The following is a 12,657-nucleotide window of genomic DNA, read 5'->3' as shown; positions in this document are numbered from 1 at the left end:
TGCATCAAGGCAGGCTTCCCGGGGGAGGTGACTTAGGGTCAGCCCTATTACCTGCAGATGTTTGACCAGCTGTTGGGGCTGGACCTTCAGCATTAGCTCATATTTCCCCAGCTGCCTCTTCAACAACTCCTCATAGACCAGCTCAAAGGTGGCATTGGCAGTCGGAGCCACATTGACAGACACCTGGAACTGTTCCAGATTCCTCCCTGTGGCCCTGGGTGGGAGGTGGGCTCCTTAGTGCCACTGGGAATGGACAGGGTGGGCAGGGGGAGCTTGGGCATAGCTTGGTTCTATAGAGGTTGTCAGTGTGGCCGTGGCCACGGCCTAAACAGACAGGGCAGGAGGTACTCTCAAGCAGGAGGCTGGCTGTATGGGGCTTCCTGGTTCCTTGGTTGTCCCTGCCCAACCCCTGTCCCAGGTACTTACTTGATTATTTTAGCACTCGGCCCCTTGGCCAGAGCTAAGCGGTACCTCTCCTGGGCAGATGCCTTCTCCTTCATCTCCCCTGGGTATGTCACACCATCAATAATCCTAAGGAGGGAGAGAGAAGAGGGGCATAGAGAGGCCTCAGGAAAGGAGCTCAGGGATGCTGAGGAAAGAGGGCTAGAGGAACTGAGGAGGGGGCAGATTGGGTTTTGATTTCTCATATTACTTAACATCTACACTTCTTATTCAGTCATGTCCAACTTTTCATGACCCCATTTGGGGTCACTGGAGTGATTTGCCATTTTCTTCTCCAGCTCTTTTTAACAGAGGAGGAAACTGAGGCAAACAGAGTTAAGTGACCTGTCTTGGGTGACACAGCTAGTATGTGTCTAAGGCCATATTTGAATTTAGATCTTCCTGACTCCAGGCCTGGTGATCTATCCACCATACCACTTAGCTGCCCATAACATCTACACACTATAACATAACTATTTTAGATTGTCTTTCCTTGTTCTGAATGGTTCCTATACAAACCTTTCTGTTTGTTATTTAACACCCTTCCCCATCTGGCTGCAGCCTACATTTCCTAGCTAATTACATGAATCAAAGGCATCATCACTTAGAATGTTATTTGGGAACAAGCAAACTTTCACAAAAGACATTCAATAATGAACCATTGCTGTGTTGGAAGCTGTGTTGGAGAGAGGAGAGAACAGGAGCAGGGAAACCAAATAGAAGGCCTTTTCAAGAGAAAAGGTAAGAAATGATGAGGTTCTAACCTAGGGTGTTGGCCATGGGAGTGGAAAAGAGGCAGATGTGAGAGATGTTGTTGAGGCAACATCAAAAAGACTTGGCAAGTGAGTGAATATGGGGGATGGGAGAGAGCAAAGACTCAAAGATGACTGATTTTGTGGACCAGGGTGACTAGTCAGAAGGATGATGGTACCCTCAAAAGAAACAGGGAAGTTAGGAGGCCGCTTCATTGCAGTGAGGAGGTGACTCTGGGGTCTTGAAGGTTATACCAGTGGAACACAAGCTCTGAAAGCTTCTATCATACTAGTGAAGCTTCATGTATAGTCCAGGAATGTACTGAGACTGTTTCCTGAGGATCTTCTTAGTGGAGAGAGGCTCATCACCACTCATGATGAATTCTTTGGCCATAGCAAACTATGAAATAATAAACAAATACACAGTGAGTCTTGGTCTTGTGTGTCTTTTCTGCTTCCACAGTGACAAAATGGCAGAGAAGGTAGTGATTGGTTGTCATTCGTTCTCAAAGACAATCAAAATGATATCACCGTGTTAGAGTCAAGTCATAATGCGTCCGACTGTGGCTGATCAGACCAATATGAGCTCAGAATGCACAAATAGTCCATGTGAACATTTGGGGTGGATTCTCTAAATTCGTTCATCTTATGTTTCTTTTGATCTACTTCAATTCTGCTTTGCTCATAAAGAACAGCACCTTCTCTGATGAGGGCACGCCATGCTGGACGCTAAGAACCATACTGTTTTTAGACTTTCTGTAAACTAACATACGTCTTGGTACTTTAAACATAAGTTCCCTACCCCAAAATTAAGGAATCAACATACTACTAGAGGAGCAGTAGCATAACAATATTGCCATTTTTGCTATAAATTAAACCAGAGGGAAGTTGTAGCCAGATGGGAGGGTTCTCATAGGTACTTCTTATAGACAAAGAAAAGAGTTGGTAGAATTAGTTTTATTGTATGCTTCTTGGCATACAATACAAAACACCATTTCATGGGATAATCGATCAATAAACATTTATTAAGCATCTACTATATGCCAGGCACTGTGCTAAGTGCTGGAGATAGAAAACAAGGCAAAAGACAGTCCCTGATCCCAAGGAGCTCGCAGTCTAATAGAGGAGACAACATGCAAACAAATAAGATACAAAGCAAACTATATACAGGATAAAAAGGAAATAAAATTAACAGGGGGAAATTAAGATTGGCTGTGGAAGGCTTTGAGCAAAAGATGGGATTTTATCTGGGACTTACAGGAAGATAGGTAGGTCAGAAGGCAGAGCAGAGGAAAGAAAACATTCCAGGCACGGGGGACAGCCAGAGAAAGTTCCGGGAGCCAAGAGGAGTGGCTTGTTCATGAAACAGCCAGGAGGCCGGTGTCATTGCATCAAGGAGTATGTGTTGGGGAATAAGGTATAAGAAGACTAGAAAGGTAGGAGGGGGCTAGGTAATGAAGGGCTTTGAATGCCAAATGGAACATTTCATATTTGATCTTGAAGGCAATAGGAAGCCCCTGGAGTTTAATTGAGCAGAGGGGTGAAATGGTCAGACTCGCACTTTAGGAAAATCACTGTAGTGGCTGAATGGAGTGGAGAGAGACTTGAGGCAGGCAGCCCTATCACCAGGCTATTGAAATGGTCTAGGCACGAGGTGATGAGGATCTATACTACAGTGGTGGCAGTCAGTGTCAGAGGAGAGAAGGGGATGTATTTGAGAAATGTTGCAAGGGTGAAATTGGCAGGCCTTGGCAAAAGATTGGATGTGGAGGGAGAGAGATAGTGGGGAGTCAAAAAAGACACCTAGGTTTTGAGCCTGAGGGACTGGGAGGATGGTGTTGCTCTCTCCAATAATAGGGAATCTTGTGGGGGAGAGGATGGGTTTCAGGTGAAAGATAATGACATATGTTCATCTTGTATTGCAGGGTTCATGATAACAATTTGTAAATTTTTTTAAAAAAAGACCACTATGGGGAAAAATGCGTTTTATATACCAACGTTGGTTGCAGAGGATAATTAATAATAATAATAATAACTAGCATTTATATAGTGCTATAAAGTTTGCAAAGCCCTTTATATCTATTGTCTCATTTTCTTTTCACAAGCCTGGGAGGTAGGTGCTATTATTATCCCCATTTTCCCAAAAAGGAAACGGAGACAGAGTTAAATGACTTGTTCAGGGCCATAGAGCTAATAAGTATCTGAGGCTGGATTTAAACTCAGGTCTTCCTAACTAAGCCCAGTGTTCTGTCTACTTCATTACCTAGCTATCTGGAGATGAATAAGTAGAGAAATTTTATGAAGAACATAAATGGGTCAAACTCTCAAAGTTAAGTCAGCATATACTTTGTTAGTCGATTTCAGTGCAAAGGCAAGAATAGGTAAAGATGGGGGAAATAGTATTAGAAATCATGGGTCAGAAATAGGAAATAAGAAAAACCAGAGAGACTTGTAGACAGAAGCTTCCTGACTACATCATGAATATTTTTTGAGAAAAGAATCAGTAGTTACTAGACATGGTGAGCATTGAGTAACAGCCCCCAAAATAAAATTGATACAATTTTAATGGACAGGAAAAGACCCACTATTGATGTAGAAGTCATCCCTGACTGGCTAGCATTTTAGTAGCACTTTTTAAGTTTTGCAAAGTGTTTTCCACATGTTACTTTATTTGATCCTCACAACAACTCTATTAGGTAGGGACTATTATCATGCCCATTTTACAGATGAGAAAACTGAGTCTGAGAGGAGTTAAGTGACTTGTCCAGGCTCACACAGCTAGTAAGCATCTGAGAAAGAATTCAAACTCCTGGCTCCAGGTTCATCACTCCATCCACTATATCACCTGACTTCCTGTGTATTGTCTAATTGCTGACTCTAGAACAACAGAGTCTATGGATAGACTTTAAGGGGTTCTAGAACTTGGATGGGGGGAAAAATGACATCTCTATTTTCTGACCCCTAACCAAAATTGAGCATTTCCTTCAATTGTTTAAAAACCTTCTTCTGAGAAGGGATCCATAGGCTTCTCCAGATTGCCAAAGGAGTTCATGCCATATGAAAGATTAAGAATTCCTGCATTAGAACAAAGATCAGAATTGATATGATGATAATAATTGATGGTAGAAGAAAAAGAATGAGAAAAAGATATGGTCTAAAATTGAAATAGCTAAATCTTGACTTATTTAAATAGGTTGCTGAAAATGAAAAATGGGAGTTGGATGGTAGAAACATTGACACCAATTATGATAATTTTATACAGAAGTTTAGCTGATGTAAATTAATTGCCATAACAAGAAGACCAATGAGAGGCCCCAAACCATCTTAGTCAGCACTTAGTTCCTAAGTGCTGAAAGATGATGGACATAGAGAGCACCAGTTTAAAACATATGTTTGTTTAAACAATGAAAGATAATGGAACATGACTAACAGTATCACCTTATAAGGCTGAGAAAGGCAGTGGGCAGTGTGATGTTTAAAAAGTTAGAGACATAGTTTTTGGGTAATTAGTCATTTTATTAATAATAATTATTTAATTAATATTATTTGATTAATACTAGTTATTACTTTATTAATAAAAGAGGTCCATGGCACTCTTGAAAGTCAAAGACCATCATGGTGGTGCTCACGTAGCTTAAATGCCCTCAGAAAAGTAGGTGTTCAGAAGATAGCAATAAACTCTGATTGGTTGACAATTAGTGAGAGAATGAATATTATAATGAGAAGTGAGCTCACTCCAATGAGGGGCTGAGAGAGTGATATCATGTCACTTTTAGACAAAGAGATTATCTGTACACCCAGACCACCTCCAGCCTTGGCCAAAGGATCTACCTCCATTTAAACTTGCTTGAGTGGACCACAATGGGCAGAAATTCACCTTAAATAATATGGTCTAGGCGGGGTAAATTTTTGGCAGAGGTCACTAATGTCCTTCAAAGGCTGTGCTTTGAACAAGGAAATAGGACAGGGAAAAAGCCTGGTTATTGGTTATTAATTGGTTATTAACAGTCATTTCTCTCAATAGTAAAAACCATTTTAAAGAAAGCTTGATAACAGACCTAAGTAAAGCAATCTTAACGATATTTTAAGTATGAAAATGGAAGGAGGGAAACAAACAGAAGAAAATAAGAAAAAATCTGCAAAGCTTTTTATAGCAAGTCATTTTTACCATCAAGGACAGTAGAGGCATCACAATGGGACTCTAACATCACAGTCCCCAATATATTCATAGAAGAGATAAAAAAGGCACTAGGAGAACAAAGATGGGAAAAGCAGCCAAATTAGGCCAATTAAATATTTAGGAGGTCCATGCTGGAAGTGACACAATTGTGAGGGCAGTGATGGTATTCAAAATGTATCTGAAAGGGGGAAGATATAACGACATGGGGGAAAAAACTCAGACTTTGTTAATACTAAAAATACTAATTGTTAATACTAAAAAAATTATTGTACTAATGGTAATACTATTGTATACTAATTATACAAATTTGTACAAATTGTACAAACTGCAAATTAACTAATTGTTAATGCTAAAAAAAAAATGACTGAGAGAACATGTGTTACTACTGACACATGCCCAAGTTCCCATAGATACAAAATTTTTAGGAGAATCATCTTCATGAACATCAAACGTATCAGGTTATTAGTAGGGAATAGGAAGGTTTTCACTAGCAATTTTCTATAGTGGACCTCACTTTACCATTGTACAAACGACTAAAATATGTAGAAAATATGAGATTCCACTGTGCTTATCATTTGTTGGCTTCTCTTAAAGTTTGATTCAGCAGAGCAAAATGTTGCCTTAAAATGCTATCTTCCAATGGGCTATCTCCCATTGATATCGTTCAAGAATCCATGAAAGGAGGGGTAGCTAGGTGGTACAGAGGAATAGAGCACCAGCCCTGGAGTCAGGAGGACCTGAGTTCAAATCTGGTCTCAGACACTTGACACTTACTTGCTGTGTGACCCTGGCCAAGTCACTGAACCCCAATACCTAGTCAAAAAAAAAAGAATCCATGAAAGGTGACTGACTGATTGAATGAATGGAAAATCATTTATTAAGCAATTATTGTATACAGAGCCCTGGGAATACAATATACGATACATGCAGAAGTGACAGATATAAGAGATATAATCTCATTCAATGACCTTCTTTTCATTAACATCAAGATGAACCATAATAATAGCTAACATCCATGTGCCTAGGAAGTTGGAAATGAATGAAAGTCTAGGAAAGGAGATTGAGAAGGAGCAGAATAGAGGGGTATTAGGAAACCTGGGGAAATTCCATGTCATAAAGCCTCAGGAGAGGGGAGGGCAGTAGGAACAGGTAGTCAACAATTTCAAAAGCTATACAGAGGTCAAGAAGGATGAAAGCTGAGAAAAGGCCAATGGTCTTGGTGATTAAGATCTGGTTGGGAGCCGTGGGACAGAGCAAGAGCAGACTCAGGGTCTGCCATCAGGGTATCCACAGGTCAAGGAGACAGAAGGAATAGGGCCAGCCTGAGGTCTAAGAGCTCAGAGCCAGAGGAGATAAAATCAGAGGAGACTCTGGCCCTGCCCTCAGGGAACTTGCTGACTGGGGAAGATCAGTCCATCCTCCAAGGTACTGGAGAGGCTGGGAGGAGACCTAGTGATCTTATGGATTGTTTGAGTTTCTAGGCTGTTCAACTCAATTCAGAAGTATCAGGGGCCTTCTGTGAGGATGTCAAAGGACATTGACAAGACCATTGGGGCTGGTGTCTGGAGTATGGCACCACCTGTTGGACAAATTATATATTACATTCCTGAGCTAGTTAATTGTAAAGTGTGATACCTTGGCTTCTCTTCCTCTATACAATTGGTCTTAGTGAGCTCATCAACTCCCATGGACTTAATTTTCACCTTGATGATTCTCAAATCTACTTATCCAAACCTAACATCTCTTCTGGCCTCCAGTCTCTAACCTCCAGCTGCCTACTGGACATCTCAAACTGGATGACTTAACAGACATCTTAAAAGAAGATGTCCAAAATTGAACTCATGATCTTTGCCCCAAAACTGCCCATGATTATTATTAAGGATCCCACTATTCCTCCAGTCATCCGGGCTTGCAACCTTACTGTCATCCTCAAGTCCTCATTCTCTCTTACCCCTCCTTCATACCCACTCAGTTGCCAAATGGTATCAAATCTCCATTTGCCACATCTCTCATATGCCCAATCCTTTCTCTCCATTCACCTCTGATGCAGGTCCTCATCACCTCCCACCTGAACTCTTGCAATACTTTCAGGTTGGTCTTCTTGCCCCAAGTCTCTGTCTCACTGCAGTCCATTCTCCACTGAGCTGTAAAATTGATCTTCCTGGGGGCAGCTAGTAGGTGGCGCAGTGGATAGAGCTCTGGCCTTGGAGTCAGGAGAACCTGAGTTCAAATCTGGTCTCAAACACTTGACACTTAACTAGCTGTGTGACCCTGGGCAAGTCATTTAACCCTAACTGCCTCACGAAAAAGCAAAAACAAAACAAAACCAAAAAAATGATCTTCCTAAAGTCCAGGTCTGACTATGTCACATACACACCTCCCTATTAACTCATATGTAAAATCCCCTATTTGTCTTTCAAAACCCTTCATAAGCTGGTCCCCTCCTATCTTTCCAGTCTTCTTACACCTCACTTTCTCCTACATACTCTACAATCCAATGTCATTGGCCTCCTTGCACAAGACACCCCATCTCCGGACTCTGTGCATTTTCACTGGCTGTCTTCCATGCCTAGAGTTCTCCTCCTCCTTGTTTCTGCCTCCTGGCTTTTCTGACTTTCCCCAAGTTTCATCTAAAATCCCACCTTCTGCAAGCAGCCTTTGCTGGTTCCCCCTTAATGCTAATCCCTTCCACTTGAGATTCCTCCGATTGGCTCCATCTGTATCTTACACGTACAGGGTTTGCATGCATGTTGTTTCTCCCATTAGACTGTGAAATCTTTGACAGCAGGGACTGTTTTTGCCTTCCTTTGTATTCTCAGCACTTGGCATAGTTCCTTGAACATAGTGGGAACTTAATAAATGCTTGCTGACTAACTGGGTATCTTCAGAAAGGGGGAAACAGTAAGGGACTTGAAGGGAAAGGAGAAGGGAGGTCCTTTGGAGGAAGGAATAACCAATCATTACATCATCAATCAATAACAATCATCAAATACTAGAGGTGAACAGGACCTCAGAGGTCACAGTGAATCAGAATCATGGCACTGGCTGACTCCCTTTGTAGCTTTCTCCTCTCTTGCCTTCAGAGATGTCGCATTCTTGGTTATCTTCCCACCTCTTTAAGCATACTTCTGTTGCCCTATTTCACTGACTTCTCATTTTCTTCTTGAACAAATGAGACACCTGCTCAGAGGGAGCAGAACAGATGGACCCAGTGATTTCTAATATGGTTGTTGCCTGAAGGTATCCTCTGTCTTTGTCAATCTCATTTACTCAAAGGGCTTTAATCACTGCCTCTGTGGGGATGATGCCCAAATCAGATCTCCAGCTCTACCCGTTCTACTGAGCTCGAGGTCCTCATCTTCATCTCTCTGAAGGCCATCTCTACCTGCATGTCCCATCAACACCTGAAACATGCAGGTAGAGATAATGTCCCCAAAACCGAGCTCAATATTTCTCCTCTCACGCCTGCTTCTCCTCACCTCACCATTTTTCTTTGCATACTATTCACTCAGTTGCTTATGTTTGTAACTTTGGAGTTACTTGAACTATTTTCTCTCCCTAACCTCTCATAGCCAGTTAGTTACTAAGTATCATTTAGTTTCCCTTGGAATATCTGTCTCCCATCCCTTCCTCCTCACTCACCACCAATATCCTAGAATAAGCCTGAGTATGTGTCAGTTTTCCCTACTAAGCTGCATGACAGCAGAAGATGTGACTTAACCAGGGCAGAAGACAGAAATATTATTTCCTTCATTGGACCCAATGCCTCAGATTGTGCTAACATTTTGACTGCTATATTAATTTTATTGAGCTTGCAGTCCACTAAGACTCCCAGATCCTTTTCAGTGTTTAGTTTTTACCTTGTACTTGTGCGGATGATTTTTAACTGAAGTGCCAAGGCATATTTATTTCTATTATATTTCAACTAGAATCTATTTCTGTTATATTTCAACTGCTAATTTCAATTCATTCTCATTGTTCTATCCTGTAGTGATCACTTTGAAGCTTAATTCTTCTGTTGTCCAATATGTTAACTAGCTTTCCCATCTTTCTATCATCTGCAAAGGCACTAAACAGTCCCCTATGTCTTCATCCATGTCATTGACAGAAATTTTGTACAGAACATGGAGATTAAACTTCTAACCAAGTAAATAAAGAGTTTCTTAGGTCATGTTTCTGGCAAAAAAAGACACCTCCACCAGGTATCTAGAGAGTTGACATTCCCTATTATTACTCTATTTTGAAACTGCCAGTTTCATGATCTGTAGGCAGCTTGATGAAATGAAAAAGCACCATACTTATGTTAAGAAAATGTGTTTTCAAGATACTTTATTGCTGTATAACCTTGTAAGTATCATTTAATTTCTCCAAGCCTCTGGTCTTTTTTAGCTGCAAAGTGCGAATATCAATATTTGCAATGAGTATCTCTGACAGTCATTCTGAGGACAATACTCTAAAAACTTTAAATTACTGTAGGAATCTATTACTATTAGAAAAGTATCACCTATGGTCTCCATCTGGCCAGGCAGTTTGTAGTATATACTCTCATAAGAATAGCTCTTCTCTTTCTCTTTCCTTTTATTCTTATCTAAATTTTCTCCACCTAAAATTCCTTTCTTAGGTCCATGAATTTCCATGCAGATGTAGACTCTTGAATCAATTTTTTAAAAACTAGGTGTGATACTGCATTACAACATTCTAATTATGAGTTTCATCCCACCAAGACTACATAAGTCATATGCATTATTTATATCCTTGTACTAAAATGTCAAATTCACTCTCTTCATTACCCCTATTGTACATATTAGTGTATATATATATTAGGTCATGAGCCCTGTTCCTGACACTCTTCATAAGGGAGTTGGGGAGCAGAGGATATTCAAGCATGAAGGGAACTGCAAGTTGCTGAGTATCAGTACCTACATGGAGAAATTGGTGATAAAGGCTGTCTTGGGTATCTCCACCTGGAAGGTGGCCTCTTGGGCTCGGTCAGCCTTATTGACCACATGGCTGGTGATGGTGGTGTGGGCAAATCGTGATGTGATCCTGGAGTCCATGGTGAGACTGTAAATGTCAATGCCATCCTAGGGTATGAATGACACCAGAAGAAGGAGATGCAATGAAAGGATTTCTGGTAGTCTCTTCTCTGCTAGCCCTCAGTTCTCTCCCTACTGTGGGCAGTCCCCTGACTCTGCCAAGCCAATTACAAACCAATCAGTCTCTATGGGCATCAGGTAATAAACAGAGCAGTATAGAACATCTCCATTGCTAGGGAAATAGTTTAAAGTCTAGGGATGGGGGAGCAGGAATGGGAAGGTTGAGCTGTATTGGAAAAATCTGGGTTCTAGTCCTGGCTATGCTGACTTGTTTGGCAACTAGAGTCAAGTCATTTAATCTTTCCTGGCCTCTGTCTCTCACTTTTGAAGATAGGGAGAATGGAACTTATCCTAGTCTCTCACCAAGGGCTGATGGCAGCATAGGTAGGTGAAGGCTAGAAGTGTTTGGGGAGTGAGCACAAAGCCTTTGAAACCCCAAGACTTCTCCCCCTCTACCCTAGGGGAGTGCCATTCTCTTAACAGGGGAGCCAAGTCTTCATCAAATGTCCAGGGTTTATGCTAGAGCTGCTCCATTTCCCTAGGATAGATCTCCCTCCCCAATCCAAGGTCTATGACAGTTTTGTTCTGGCCTTCTGTAGAGACAACTCACCAAATTTGTGGGTTATTCAGGACTTCCCTCCACCCACTACTGCACACACACACACACACACACACACACACACACACACACACAATCACTACCATCAGTTCCCCTATCACACTCCCAGATCCCTGGTATATTCTATCTCGGCCCCCGGAATATTCATCCCAGATATACTCAGCAGTCCACATGCTCATACCCTTCTGTTTCCATATATGCACACAAATATACAAATGCATTTCCAAATATTTGTGTGATTATAAGCTCACAAATACGCGATCATTCATGCTCAGAAACACACACACAGGTACCTCCTGGGCAGCAACGGGGCTGAAGGAGGCCAGCAGGAGAAAGAGTAACAGGATATGGGCTAGAGCCTCCATCCTGGCTGTGTAGGGATAGGAGGGGCCAGAATTTAGAAGCTTCTATGAATTAGTAACTCTTCCTTCCTCCGTTCCCTCACCTAGTTCCATCCCTGACCCCAGGGGGTCTATTCCAGGAAGCTGGTCCCAAGGTGGTAGATATTTACTAACCAAATGCAATAGCTCAGGATAAGTGGCCAGGCTCCACCTCCCAGAGGGACTTTGATCTATTGAGAAACACCTCCCCCTCCTCCCCCCAGACAGGAAGGCTTGGAACAGACTCTGCAATGACAGTGGTCAGACCATGCTGTGCATTGACCTCCCTCTTCTCAGTCTTGTTTTCCAGGCCCCAGGCCTCTTTTTCAACTGCAGCACTCCAGCGAGGTCACACTGGGGTAGGAGAGAGAATGGCACAGGGAAGCAGGAGTAATGAGCTTGTAACACATTCTGAACGGAATAGTGTCAAGGTCAATTCAATTCAATACAAAAGTATTTGTAGCACTTGGGGGCAGCTCCCCAGCTTCCAAGGTCTCCTCCCCCAGAGGAGACTAGCTCAGGTTTGAAGTATTCTGTGGGTCTATATCTCCAACAATCACAGGTCAGGGCCCCCACCAATGTTTCTAATTTAATTGTCAGCCAGAAGACACAATCGGTTCAAAGCAAAGGTATTTAATTAATAATATAGTAATAAAGTAATAAAATCTACAGTAACATAGAGCAAGAAATCATAAAATATTTTCCCCATAAACACAAGGCAAGCTCTCTCACAAATATACACACCATCGATGGGAAGATATAAGAAACATGTGCAGAAGGGACACTTAGGGAATAAGGAACATGTGTGGCCAATGTGCATTTATGGGGGCAATTCTCATCTCTGGTGGGGTAGCATCACCAACATCTTGTGGTGATATCTTCATTCTCTTCCCTCTTGGTGCACTGTCTCCACCAGGTGCTGTTTCACTGTAGATGAAGCTTGTGCTAGAGTTTCCAGTGACTACGGGGTCTCTATCAGACACTGCCATGTACAGCCCCACTGAATACCCGCCTGCAGAACTCTGCTTTTAGTTTCTGACTTTAGTTAAAGGCCTTGGCTTAATGCTATGTCTTCCTCATAGAAAGAGTGGACTCTATTGTGCTTTTTTAGGTTCAAAGCCTTGTGTCTTTTTTAAAGTTTCTTTTGAAAAATTAGCATCCCCTTCCTCCACCAGAGCATCAGCAACAG

At 41.9% G+C, this 12,657-nt stretch overlaps 1 protein-coding gene across 4 annotated transcripts in view; it reads right to left on the bottom strand.

Moving 5' to 3' along the window:
• LOC114024029 (inter-alpha-trypsin inhibitor heavy chain H4-like) overlaps nucleotides 1-11,537 on the bottom strand; it is a 37,687-nt gene extending 26,150 nt beyond the window's left edge. For 2 of the 4 annotated variants that reach the window (XM_027836851.1, XM_027836850.1), the window contains exons 1-4: nucleotides 11,382-11,537; nucleotides 10,297-10,457; nucleotides 427-531; nucleotides 52-214 (exon numbers count right to left, since the gene is read on the bottom strand). In XM_027836851.1, coding sequence (XP_027692652.1) covers nucleotides 52-214; nucleotides 427-531; nucleotides 10,297-10,457; nucleotides 11,382-11,453 — 501 coding nt within the window. In that variant the 5' untranslated portion in view covers nucleotides 11,454-11,537. Of the gene's footprint in view, nucleotides 1-51; nucleotides 215-426; nucleotides 532-1,372; nucleotides 1,454-10,296; nucleotides 10,458-11,381 lie in introns of those variants that run through there. The other 2 variants (XM_027836848.1, XM_027836849.1) reach the window with 2 other exon arrangements.
• Between the last annotated feature and the right edge of the window lie 1,120 nt (nucleotides 11,538-12,657).

The sequence above is a fragment of the Vombatus ursinus genome, unplaced genomic scaffold (assembly GCF_900497805.2).
Source record: "Vombatus ursinus unplaced genomic scaffold, bare-nosed wombat genome assembly UNPS02014820.1, whole genome shotgun sequence".
NCBI lineage: Eukaryota > Metazoa > Chordata > Mammalia > Diprotodontia > Vombatidae > Vombatus > Vombatus ursinus.
Note: the sequence above shows the minus strand (reverse complement) of the source record. Positions and strands in the feature narration are given on the sequence as shown.